This window comes from Penicillium manginii (assembly GCF_028828005.1).
Source record: "Penicillium manginii strain IBT 31320 chromosome Unknown utg000001l:1.0-3466041.0:1.0-3467806.0, whole genome shotgun sequence".
In the NCBI taxonomy this organism is placed as follows: Eukaryota; Fungi; Ascomycota; class Eurotiomycetes; order Eurotiales; family Aspergillaceae; genus Penicillium; species Penicillium manginii.
In genome coordinates, this window is record NW_026643102.1 from 1,053,802 (window position 1) to 1,065,908 (window position 12,107).

Sequence of the window (12,107 nt, forward strand, 5' to 3'; positions counted from 1 at the left end):
ATCAGTCTTGGGGACTTAGAAAATGTCGGTTATAATCGGCTAAATTCGCTGAGATTTATGCAGGATACTCCAGGGCAAAAATGGGTGCTAAATGCAAGCAGCTACAGAGTGTCGACATGAGCCCACACTGGGAATATACAAGAGAACCTGAAACTAATTTGTAACTGACTAGTTATATGTTGATCACAGGCGTGAGAGGCAAAGTCCATTCCAGATACTAGTATTATTCAATTGCCAGCGTGCGGGGGGGTATTACCTGACTCCCGCCTGTATGAAATCGCGAGCCTGAGCCTGCACAGGTGTTTCCAATGCCCCAACTTTTCGAGTGAAACCTTTGATGGTCTCAACCCCGACACAAAAATGCTGTCAAAAACCGATGCAGGGATTCAATAATATGAGTGTTTCTTGTGAGTCCTCCCAGGAGAAAACCATATTTAATCTTTCGGCTAAACTCCTACTATCATTACCCAAACTACTCTTAATAACAGCTTGATCTATTTAGATTTCACTCATCTGTCTACTTTCCAACAATTCTGTTTCCGATCCGCATAAAAAAGCCGATGTGACATAATTGCATTCTTAGTAGTTTTTCGCTCTGCCAGTAGTTGATGCCGATAGAACATTCTGATCCTGGAAGAAATTGCCAGATCACTGAATCACCCTAAAGCCTTGCGCTCAATTTGCTAATCATTACGATTTCGATCCCACCAACGTCAGCCATCTCTCAAAATCACGGTTCCAAAAGCAGGCTTCCAACTCAAGCCAATGGGTTCTCTAGGACCGTAGTCAAAAGGCAAGGCTGGTCAGCTGCTAGGCCTAGCCCTTGAGGCACTCGACATCCCAAGTTCACAATTGGCTGTTAGGAAGTTTCATGCACTCGTAAACCGGATTTCTCCTGCCAGGTGGGGCCAAACCTCCAGGATGGGGCTCAAGCCCAGGCTGGACAATGTCTGATCACCCCCAGGGCTATAGCGCTTGGACGAAAAATGAAAGCAGTCCTTGTGCGAGAACTATTCGTTAGTACTGAGAAGGCTGATATATCCCCACATGCTCCATACATGCGGTAGTGCTGCTTCTAGGCCCCAATTTAGCCACAGGGAGCTGTCCGATGTCTCTGATGTCTGCAGCCCCGCCTAAACCCCACTCGATTCGGCTTTGTTGGGAGATTAACGGGGCGCTGTCCCACCCCCGCTTCCCACCCTCCTAAACTCAATCGTCGAGATGCCTACCGTAGCCCCCTAAATTTCCTTTCGTGGTAGTGGAGAATTCACCCAGGGTATGTGGGTGGCTCGGGATAGTTACTGGAAACTAGACAGGCTTGTCTACTTGAGAAATGCAAGACACTCAGAATAACGACGGTTGAAACCCATTTGAAGCAAAGAATCCTAAGGATAGACCCAGATGTTGAACAGATAATGCCGATTAATTTAATCGCAGCAGTTTTCATCTTTTCTCGGTGCTTACTGTTGTTCAGTCTTGATTGAAAGGCATCGCCAGTCGTCCAAATACCACACTAATCTGAGAGGTCGATATTCGTCACACCGGCGGACAGACTGTTGTGAATAAAAGTATTCATGTAATAAGAATTAGCTTGCAGCAATATGGATCGACCGATATACGTAGGTCATATGTGACCCACGTCTACTGCATAAAATAGCACCCCGGCGCACAGGGACTAACGCACCTGCACCTGCACGCCAGAAGCAACGTCTTAGGTCGGAAGACACTCATCCGACTTTCATGTGCTTCGCCACCGCTGACGCACCGGGTTATTGACCCCGCACTGTGGGTAACAAGGGGAAATCGTGTTCTAGACTGACCCCCTTCGAATCTAGTTCCTGCGTAAAAGGATACTATCTTTATCTTCTTCCTGTCGGGACACTCGGACCGAAGCTGTCTAATCGATAAGCATTCCACCATGACTAAGTAGATCTTTAATAGTTCATCTGCATTCATCTTCATTCTTGCGCCAAAAGATTATGCCATGGGTATTCTCAGATATTAAAACGAGAGAATTATTAGCTTTGGTAATGCTTTCATAATTACCGCTAAAGAGATACATGCCAACCAAATGGCCACGTTCAAAGGGGTATAGCTTACTTTTCGATACCTGCTTCTATTGATCAATATCAAAGCTAGAGGGGCGCGTGGAACCTTTACGACACCACGGTAGGTGATTGACGAAAGCGGGGGTCTACGCGAGGCGCGTGGAAACACGCTAGGACACGGAAACCGGTGGGACCCTCGACATCTCCATGCATAGAAGTGAACCTAAGTATACAGGCCAAGAGAAGTTGGCTGGCTCCATATTCTCTAGAATCAGCTAATCAAAGCGAAGCCTAGGTTATTTATACCATGTCTTACAATACCACTGGCACCTCAGGGCTTTGATCGTGTCTGTCTGACTGGATGTGATGAATTCAAGCAGAGCAACTGGTTATCGAAGAAAATTCTAGGATTTCGGAGAAATTCATAATTGTGGGAGATAGAAGCTATCTAATTGTATAAGGAAAAGTCTCCATACATAGTAATCATTCTACCATGGTATTAACTGGCATATGGGCAGTATTAAACCATCTTGGAATGTCGTGGAACATCTCGGGATCTTAATCCACCGACATCATCGATCGTCGAAACATCATCCCATTGGGACTATTTCTCTCTAAACCCCGCATCTTGTGGTATCACGCCATACTCGATATGAATTTAAGAGGTAATTGCATTATATAAGGGCTGCAATTGTTATAAGAACGCCGAATCCTCGCCCGTGGGATCAAGTCAGAGCCAAACCCAACTCAACTCCGCAGAGCATCGAATCTTTTCTCCTACGCATTCCTCTAATACAAGAAAGTCTTCGAAGATTTCAAAACTCAAGACTTGAACAACAAACAACCTTCTTTCACAATGTCTGCCTCCGTGCCACCCACTCAGCTTTACCTTCACCAGGCTCGCGATAGCCCAAGCTCCAAGGAGTGCATGGATATCTATGACAAATGGGCTGCAACATACAATGCCGAAGTTGGAGACTCTGCTCAGTCATACGTCGCTCCTGTCCTTGCTGCTCAGGCTGCTATCAAATACAAGGCTGCTAAATCACCTGCTGATAGTGTGATCCTTGACGCGGGATGTGGAACCGGCCTTGTTGGTCAAGCTCTTGCCATCTCAGGAGCACGAGCAATCGATGGCATTGATCTATCCCAACCTATGCTAGACATTGCCCGTGATACTGGTGCCTACAGAGATCTTGCCCAGGCTGATATGAACAAACCAATCGCACAGAAAGACGACACTTACGATATTGTATCATGTGTTGGTACTTTCACTCTTGGTCATGTTGGACCCGACCCTGCCCTTAGGGAGCTCGTCCGCGTTACCAAGCCAAAGGGCATTGTTGTGGCCACGATTCTTCAGCAGATTTGGGCTCCCGGTGGGTTCGAGGCAGAAGTTGAGAAGTTGAGGGATGAAGGTGTGGTGGAAGTTCTTTCCACAGACTTGATAGATTATGTAAAGGGACACGGCGACAAAGCAGTGCTGCTTATCATTCAAAAATCCCATCGCGCCTGAACGAAAGAACCGCCAAACACCTCCCTGCCCAGCCAAGAAATAATGATGATCCAAGCAAAGCTCTTTTCAACAAACCCCTGTTTGGATCCGACCCAACGCGACAGGTTTCAACATACCTTCCCTTAACCATCACCGAATGCAACATATTAACGATAAACCACCGGCCGGCTGCGTGAAAGCGACTTTATGACCCTTAGAAATACCCATACTAAATGAAATACCATGGAAACCTACCACGTAAACGAGCGCAAATAGTTAGAATTTCTCACTAACCACAACGAACAATTAGATCGTATTAGTATTCAGAAATGAGTTACATTCACTATAGTTGATGAGCTTCTAACTCTCTCGCTTCTTACGCCCAAGATATTAAATTCGTTCGTCGAAACATTTTTTCCTTTTTTTTTTTTCCGTTATTTCCACCAGGAATTAAGTTTTCAGAACAGGTTCTCGAATGCACTTTCCGAAGAAAAAGTTCAAGACCTCCGACTTTTCTTCCACTCTACCACCTTAGAGCTCTTCGAGATATTCTAGACTTATGATGTTTTTAAAACTAAACACATTCATGTCAGAAACCTTTCTGTGACTTGGTCACCGGGATCATTACCTAGCGTGGCAAACCAAGCATAAAATAGTTAGTTAGTACCTAGGCATGCGGATAATTTTATAATCCCAATGATATTTCATTTTCCAGATTTCAAGGTTCCAGAAAAACGGCCAAGAAAACAATAGTGATTTATTTCGAAGATGTTGTATCCAAAGTCTTGAAGGACTCCCGGGTTTTATTTATTAATAGTTCAGGAAATATGCCAACAATTGGTAGACCCCACCGCTGGTACTTTGTTCAAAATTCAGTGAGAAATGCTTCAAATTTCCAGAAAGCCAATAATAATCGTAATTGCGGAGGAAATTTTGCAGTGCATCAATTGATACCAACTCCAAGGCCAACACCCAAATCCTCCGCATCTTCATTGCGCTTGTCAATGACAACTCCAAGGCCGACACCCAAATCCTCCGCATCTTCATTGCGCTTGTCAATGACAACTCCAAGGCCGACACCCAAATCCTCCGCATCTTCATTGCGCTTGTCAATGACAACTCCAAGGCCGACACCCAAATCCTCCGCATCTTCGTTGCGCTTCATCACCGGAGCAGAAATAGCTGCAACGGCCAAGGAGGTGGTCAATGCTATCAGAGACAGACGCATTGTGCCAGGAGCTTCTGGATAGAAAATTAGAACATGCTTATCCAGGCTGTAGCATAACAATACCTGTTTTTATTCTTAGAAAATAAATAAATCCAAGAGGGATTAGAAAGACTTCTTATACCATTCCAGATTATATTGGCGTGGTTGAAGATGAACAAGATAAGTATAAAGACGACGGAAATGACCTTGACTTTATACTGTAAATTGGTGCGATATTGTCTGAACGTTTATTTTGAACCTGGAATAAAGCATCATTACAATATTTATGTGGGTCTGTTAGACCACGGTCCTCGCATGGGTTTGTGTGGGGAGGCCTCATGATCGGGGTATTTCCACGGTTATGTTTCCCATGGGAAGTCTTGAGCTCATATCTCGCCACTCCGCCAAACAAGTGAAACTACCACCAATACTTTATTAAGTCCTGCTTGATAATATGAGATTATTGGAGTGATGTTAAATTGATGAAAGCGCTTTTGCATGAAGATATCGCCATTTATTCGAGGTCTTGCGAATTTGGCCTGGGTGATGGGGTCCTCGATGAACGGAAATGGAAATTGATTGAGGTCAAAACTTAGTTTTAACGGGATTGTCCCACGCGGCTTAATGCGCCACTTCCACCTCCCGGAAGGTAACTAGCAAAGCTTCTCATGATAATACCCCACAGTTCATGGTTATCCTGCTAGCTCTGGTGAGGAATTTCCGCAAACGTCGAGTCTGTAGCTTAGTACCAGGCAGTTGGTATAAATTTTCTCTGTTTTCAGCAAGTTGAAGTTTGGCGGCCACGCGATTAAGTTTGTATTTGAAGAACCCTGGTTTTTTGCTAGTTTGTTTGCAGATTTTCAAACACTCACTTTGGTTGGACACAATGTCCTACTGATGAACAGAACTGGTAGCCCGAATTCTACAACAGAGTTCATTATGTTTTTTCAAATGAGCGCACCCAGATACTTCAATAAATGACGTTTATATTAGTACAAATGCTCGAATGGATGTCAAGGATCTCGCGATCGCTGTTTCGAAAACTTGTTTTGCGAGGAGTTAGAATTCTGGCTTCAGTTCAATGAATTTTAGCTCGTCTCAACCATCTCTCTCAACGACGAAAATTGTAAATTACCTTTCTTCTTAGTTATAGAATATGCAAAAAATCCCAACTAAATTCTCAAAGAGTTTCTGAAATAGCGGTCTTTTTTACACCCTACACATTCATGGCTGAATAAGCACGACGCACGTATAGTTGTGTTTATCCATAAGTTTGAGACTGCCTCCTATGTTATTCAATTCACTAAGCGAGGATGACCTTGCCATGTTCCATGTTGTCCACCTGGGCACCTGGACATTCACATCTGTGTCTATACTTAATTGGATTGAACTTCAAGGTTAGAAATGACTCGGACCGTTATACTAGTAACTTCCTCAATTGTCCTTCTGAGACTCCTTTTCGCATTAAACTTTCATATAACTCTCAATGTTAAAAAATCTAGGTCCTTTCAACCTCAACTAGTAGACCCTAAGCACGAAGCTCGACCTGCGTCGTGATTGCCTTCTCGCTATCCCCACCCACGTTCCCTACGTTATCCGCAACAAGCTGATTAACCTTCTCTGTTGCAACGGCTCCGCCAAGAATCGCTCGATCTCCATCGAACTTCTTCACAATTTCTTCCAGTGGAATCTCCTTTGTCTCGATGTAGTACTTCCAGACGACAAAGATCTCAAAGACCAGGAAGACACAGTAAACAATATAGTACTTCCACTCAATGCTCTCCAAGGCGATAGGGTTCACGTATTGGTTGAACCAAAGACTCAAATCGACACAGAAGAACATGATTGTCAGGCCCTTGGCACGAAGGCGATAAGGCAGAATCTCAGACGAGTAGGAAACCAGCATACCGCTGAATCCGATGTTGTAGGCAATGTAGTAAAGGAAAATAAAGACGAGCACGGTACGCGCAGAAGCATCGTTACTCTCGATGGAGAACCTTGCAAGCGCGATGGTCATTGCGACGTAGCATAGCAACATGCTGACACTGGATGTGAGGAAAAGTTTGCGTCGTCCGAAGTAATCGACCCAGAAGCAGATACCGGTCGCGGAAACAACATTAACTGCGCTGAGAATGAGGTTGATAGTGAGGACTGTATTGCTGTTGGTGATCCCGATGAGTTTCAAGACCTATCGTTGTTAGAATTCCTTAACTAGTAAATCATGTTCGGCTTGGATGGATGTACCTGAGGTAGGAAGTATGAGACAATTCCATTGCCAGACCACTGGGAGAAAAAGCCGATCGAAATGAGAATAATCGAACGATGGCGATTGCCCGGTGTTGACCAAAACTCGGCCCAACTGTTACCCTCGAACTGTTTCTCCAGTTGAATAGTCTGTTGAATCTCATCAAACTCCACATTGACAAGAGCATCATCCTCGTCACCTTGCGCGTGGACATATGCCAGAACTTTCTTGGCCTGTTCGAGTCTTCCTTTGGAAATCAGCCATCTAGGAGATTCGGGGACAGTCCTAAAGTCCGACCAGCATGTTAGACAATATTTTATGCATCGCCTTCTTTTCCTTTCTTACCAGATGAAAACCAGTTGACAGATAGAAGGGATTCCTTGTAGAAGGCATGGAACACGCCACGACCAGGCACTCCCGTGGATATGATTTGTGCCTTGACAAATGTAAGCTAAATTTTATATGAAACAGAAAATGATAAAAAGACATACCCAATGCAACGCATGCACCAATCAAACTACCCACATACCAAAGCGAGTTGTAAATAGTACTGTAGATAGCTCGGTGCTGGGGATGCACCAGCTCAGTGACCAGGAGAGGTGAGCATTCCTATATTTCAAGTCAGTTCTCTGTGATCGGATATGTAGTGGAACATAGAACCCTCACCTGGGCAATACCAAGACCGAATCCAAGAATTATGCGACCGACCACAAATAAGGCAATTTTGTAGCCAATGGAAACCATCGCAACGCCAAAAAGCATGATGATACAGCCAACCACAACACCGGCTCGACGGCCCATGATATCTGCGACATAGGGCACAACGGGGATTGAAAGCATTGAGCCAATCGACATAGAAGCGGCAAGAAGACCAAGAGTCGATCCAGTTGGGTGATTGTAGGCTGAATTTGTTGTTAGCTATCAAATGTGCATAGTCAGAAGTATCGAGTATCGCCTAACATTCATTCCAGGAATCCATAGCTTCTAGACCATTCATAAGAGAGCCATCGTATCCTAGAAGTACTCTGTCAGTGAGGTTAAAACACGAATATCGAAGGCAGACAGACCATTGGTTGCAGACGTGATCATTGCGGCCCACAAAGTAAGGTAAACAAAGCGCATGCCCTTCATTTTCCACCAGGTCACTTTGGGCCATTGCTGACCGCCCAGCTCGAAGGTATCTTTCCCCATAGTGTTTCCGCCTTGTAGCTGGATCTATCAAAATTGAAATGTGTTCCGGTGTAGGGTTGAAAGATGTACGCGAGATCCACAGCTACCAACCTTGCCGGCAAAGGGAAAGTATTTAAGAATCAAGGGTCTCTCGATCGATGGTCAGCCAATTCTGTCTATCACCCCGCGGCAAAATAGGATAAAGACGGTCCGGTTCATTCTATGCCATCCCGGTCGCGTGGTTTCTTGAAGCGGGGGATCAGCCGAGGTGTATAAGCAAATCAGACCCAGAGTAAGATTGTGCTATTTTCGATCTTGCCATTGCCTCGTCCAACAGCCAGGTCATTGCGCCTAATATCCAGTGGCAAAATAGGATCAACCCCAGTTATTGCCTTCTCAGAATCCCGTTCGCGAGGTTGGGCTTTGGGCAATGGAAGATAAGCCAAAGAAGGCTTCACTAAGCTTTCACTCCCTCGCCAAAAGCAGACCTGTAGAAACGGACACGGGCTCCGAAGATAAAATCGGGAATGCTTTAGGCTAAATGGAACGGCCATATCTTCCACAAGAAGGCATTCCGAGGGTCGCTTTGGTGTTCGTGGGGTCGAGCCTCCTGAAGGCGAAAGGAGGATCTCACAGAATTGACCAAGATTCCAGGATTCAGGTGGGCATTTGAAGCGATTGGCTTTGAGCCGGAGAATAGTCCTTGGCCAGACGGGAAGATGGCCCTAACCCCGGTCGGCGCAAGTTGCCAGCCTCACTATTGGTTTAAAACATCAAGCTTGCAAATGGCACCTCGTACCACTTTGACGCTAGTGACTAGTTGCCCCACAAGAAGTTAGGCTTCCCCAGATTCTCCACGACTCAGGGGAGCCGGTGACAGCTAGGGCTTTTTATCTAAGGATACATTCTTGGCTGCGACAGGGATGGCAAAAATCCTGGCTTGGAGGTACAAAAATCCAATTTTTCAGTTTCCTAACCCTAAGCGTTTTGCCAATGCTTTTTTGAAATCAGCCTATTTTAGCTGCTCCGTGAATTAAATCTAAAATGAAGCGACTTCCTTTGAGCTTTGGTTTCTTCAAAGGGAGAATTCATTGGTAGAGCTAGGATCTCACATAAGTTGGCGCCCCTTTCGCTTTTGGATCCCTTTTCTTCGGGGCTGGGGGACACCTACGATCGGATGATCGGCTACCAACCACCCCGCAGTCCAAACTTGACTGAATCAAGTACTACTATCTTTACCTGTATGGAGTATGGAGGTCCCTCATTCTTCTCCCTTGCCTATGATAAGTGAGACATCCATGGATTTTTCCAGAGACATTTCTTCCGGTCAAGATCATGGGAAAGAAGGACGAATGCTCTAGGTAGAGGCGAGAGAATGCGGTAATTGGTACTGAGAATGAACTTGTCCAACGAAAATGACCTTGAAGCTGCCGGTGGATATTTGATATTCTGAATTTATACCTATATACTGTCCATTCCCCTCATGCCCGCACCCTGGGGCAGCCCTCCGATACTAGCACCTGGGCAGTTGACTTCCACTACGGAGTATGGGCTCGATCGAATTGCTTGCCTAGTAGGAGCTTTGACATCACATGGCCAAAGACAAGACCCCTTACTATTCTACATCAAGGGTTACTCAGAATCGGCAAAATGCAATGGAAAACATGGCAAGACAGATTTATCTCCTGCTGTCATTGTCATGTGGGATCTTTGCAGAGTTTTGGCTGCTGCACGCGCTCGATGCAAGCCTTCCACGATGTAGGCGATTAAAAGTCACTTCGCTTAGCCCATCCCATGCGATGAGACCACTTCTTATTGGGCCCGTTTCAAACATGAGGTAATAAGAACAACACATTGGTTATTTTCCCGCCCGTAGGAATTATGATCAGTGCCCCTTGCAGGTTGTGGATCGACACTAACGTACAGTCGATCCAGTACTACCTCAATCTCACCGCCCTCTTCCTATCGGGGTTTGATGTAGTGGACGATAAAAAGAAAAAGCTGACTTGCAGTGATCCAGTTTGAGGTAATTAAGTACAGTCAAGCGGTCATAGCCTGTGTATTCAGATCTTTCGTCACGGTCAATCCGTGCAGTATCCAAACATTGGCAATCCTATTGCGGCATATACTTTCCCATATTTAAAAACCTTTGAGGGTTGAAACCGAAATATGACGAGGGATTGCACGAGTCATGTTGGCTCTTGTTTTATTCACAAAACATCATACTTAGTAGCAAAATCATTCCCGTCTTGTATCCATGGAGTTCAATGTCAATATCCATAAAGCACTGTATCATGATGCAGGATGATCTAAGAGTCCTGATGGTGATTGTCAGATACTCTTGGGTAGACGAATGATTTCAAGCAAGGAGAAACTAGACCTCAGAAATCCCTTGCCATGGCACGCATCAAGTCTATGTCATCGGCAGCTGGCAGCTGAGCAAGAAAGCTACCTGTTTTTCATCGCGCTCAAGAAATATAAATATGGAGCCCTGGAGGTCCTCTAAATTGAAAGGTATTGCAAAAATTATCCGTTTACTGACCATCAATCTTCAACACATCTCGCCAGTATGCAGTTCTTCATGAAATGTCTTGCTCTTCTCCCTCTCTTGACCGTTGCGGTTTCCGGTGCCTCCAAGTTTGCAGACACTTGTCAAAATATCGAAGGGCGGGGAACCCAAATTCGTGCGGACTGCCGTGAAAATGAGCATGGTCAATACCGGACTAGTACACTCGATCTAAACCGTTGTCTCAAGAACGGTAAAGGAGATCTCAAGTGCGGAAAGAAGTGAGTTCAAAACGAGGGAAATTGGGCATGCAAAAAACTAATATGGGAACAAGTGGTGACTTTACCGCCTCTTGTATCAACTGTAGTCTTCGAGGGCACACTGAGTTGGAATGCATGTGCCGCAATGTTAAGGAGGGTCACCCATACGCTCCGGCCCACATTGATTTGAGTAAGTCTTTTCTTATGCAATATGAGCTATCATGACTCTTTGGCTGACTATCAAAAGACAAATGCATCAGCAACAACCATGGCGAGCTTGGCTGCTAGGAGCCAATATAATCTACGGGATTGGAATACGAAGGAGAACAAAGCTCATCTAGAAGCAGGGAAGAGGTGAGGGAATGACAGCTAGTATTGAACTTTATGTGAACACGCTCTTTTACGAATATATCATTTTATCCACTTATGGAAGAATTTTACAACGTTTTAACGATTAGTATTTAAGAAATTTCGAAAATCTTTCGCATTTCGCCAACAAGCCCTATGCCTGTCTTTTCCTCTAAATGGGAGAATTTATGTAGAAGTTAGCATAGACTTTTCAAAAGCTATGAAATTAGACATTAAATTTGGTTGTATCTTCATCTAGACTAGTGGTTATGGATTCGAACTTGCGAAATATTTCTTTCGACTCAAGCAAAACATCTTGTCTCTCTTGAGACGTCAATAAATGGTCGGCTTTGAGTATGCGGTCGCGGAGCTTGGCTCTCACAGCCATATTATCATCTATATTCCAAAATGATAAAGGGGATGGTGTTCGCTCAGAGGCAAAATCTGCTACTGACAAACCCCAGAATTCCGGCCCGGCTTTCAACAGTTGAGTACAAATTTCGCGTCCACCGAAGAGAATAGCCGAGTACAGCACCCAGATATAAGCAACAAGGATGTGCGGCTTTCCCATAATTCGTTGATATAAATCATTTCTTATTTCGCCCCCAAGGTGTTGTGATTGAATCAACAGTTGATCGCAGAGACCCGCTGATCGTAACAGGCAAAGATCGGCCTCGAGGGGCCTTGTTCGGGGCAATTCCGGAATGTAAAGGAGGCGTAGGAGGTCTCGGACTCGTTCCTTGTCACTGAGAATCGAGGGGTCTTGAGGGACTTCCTCCGACCACTCGCAGATCCAATCCGCAGGATCGCCAATGCACGAGAGCCATG

At 45.1% G+C, this 12,107-nt stretch overlaps 4 protein-coding genes across 4 annotated transcripts; 2 read left to right on the forward strand and 2 right to left on the reverse strand.

Annotated features, from left to right (window-relative positions):
* Positions 1 to 2,904: 2,904 nt before the first annotated feature.
* Positions 2,905 to 3,564, forward strand: N7533_000409 (class I SAM-dependent DNA methyltransferase; the record flags this gene model as incomplete). The annotated part of the gene is made up of 1 exon (XM_057097059.1): positions 2,905 to 3,564. The coding sequence occupies one exon, from the start codon at positions 2,905 to 2,907 to the stop codon at positions 3,562 to 3,564; it is 660 nt and encodes a 219-aa protein (XP_056965552.1).
* Positions 3,565 to 4,486: 922 nt separating this feature from the next.
* N7533_000410 (uncharacterized protein) lies at positions 4,487 to 4,771 on the reverse strand (the record flags this gene model as incomplete). The annotated part of the gene is made up of 1 exon (XM_057097060.1): positions 4,487 to 4,771. One exon carries the CDS (start codon positions 4,769 to 4,771, stop codon positions 4,487 to 4,489), a length of 285 nt encoding a protein of 94 aa, XP_056965553.1.
* Positions 4,772 to 6,278: 1,507 nt separating this feature from the next.
* Positions 6,279 to 8,186, reverse strand: N7533_000411 (sugar porter family MFS transporter; the record flags this gene model as incomplete). The annotated part of the gene is made up of 7 exons (XM_057097061.1): positions 6,279 to 6,938; positions 6,995 to 7,280; positions 7,341 to 7,431; positions 7,487 to 7,604; positions 7,662 to 7,897; positions 7,956 to 8,009; positions 8,063 to 8,186. 7 exons carry the CDS (start codon positions 8,184 to 8,186, stop codon positions 6,279 to 6,281), a joined length of 1,569 nt encoding a protein of 522 aa, XP_056965554.1.
* Positions 8,187 to 10,734: 2,548 nt separating this feature from the next.
* Positions 10,735 to 11,289, forward strand: N7533_000412 (CVNH domain-containing protein; the record flags this gene model as incomplete). Its single annotated transcript, XM_057097062.1, has 3 exons — positions 10,735 to 10,952; positions 11,006 to 11,088; positions 11,123 to 11,289. 3 exons carry the CDS (start codon positions 10,735 to 10,737, stop codon positions 11,287 to 11,289), a joined length of 468 nt encoding a protein of 155 aa, XP_056965555.1.
* Between the last annotated feature and the right edge of the window lie 818 nt (positions 11,290 to 12,107).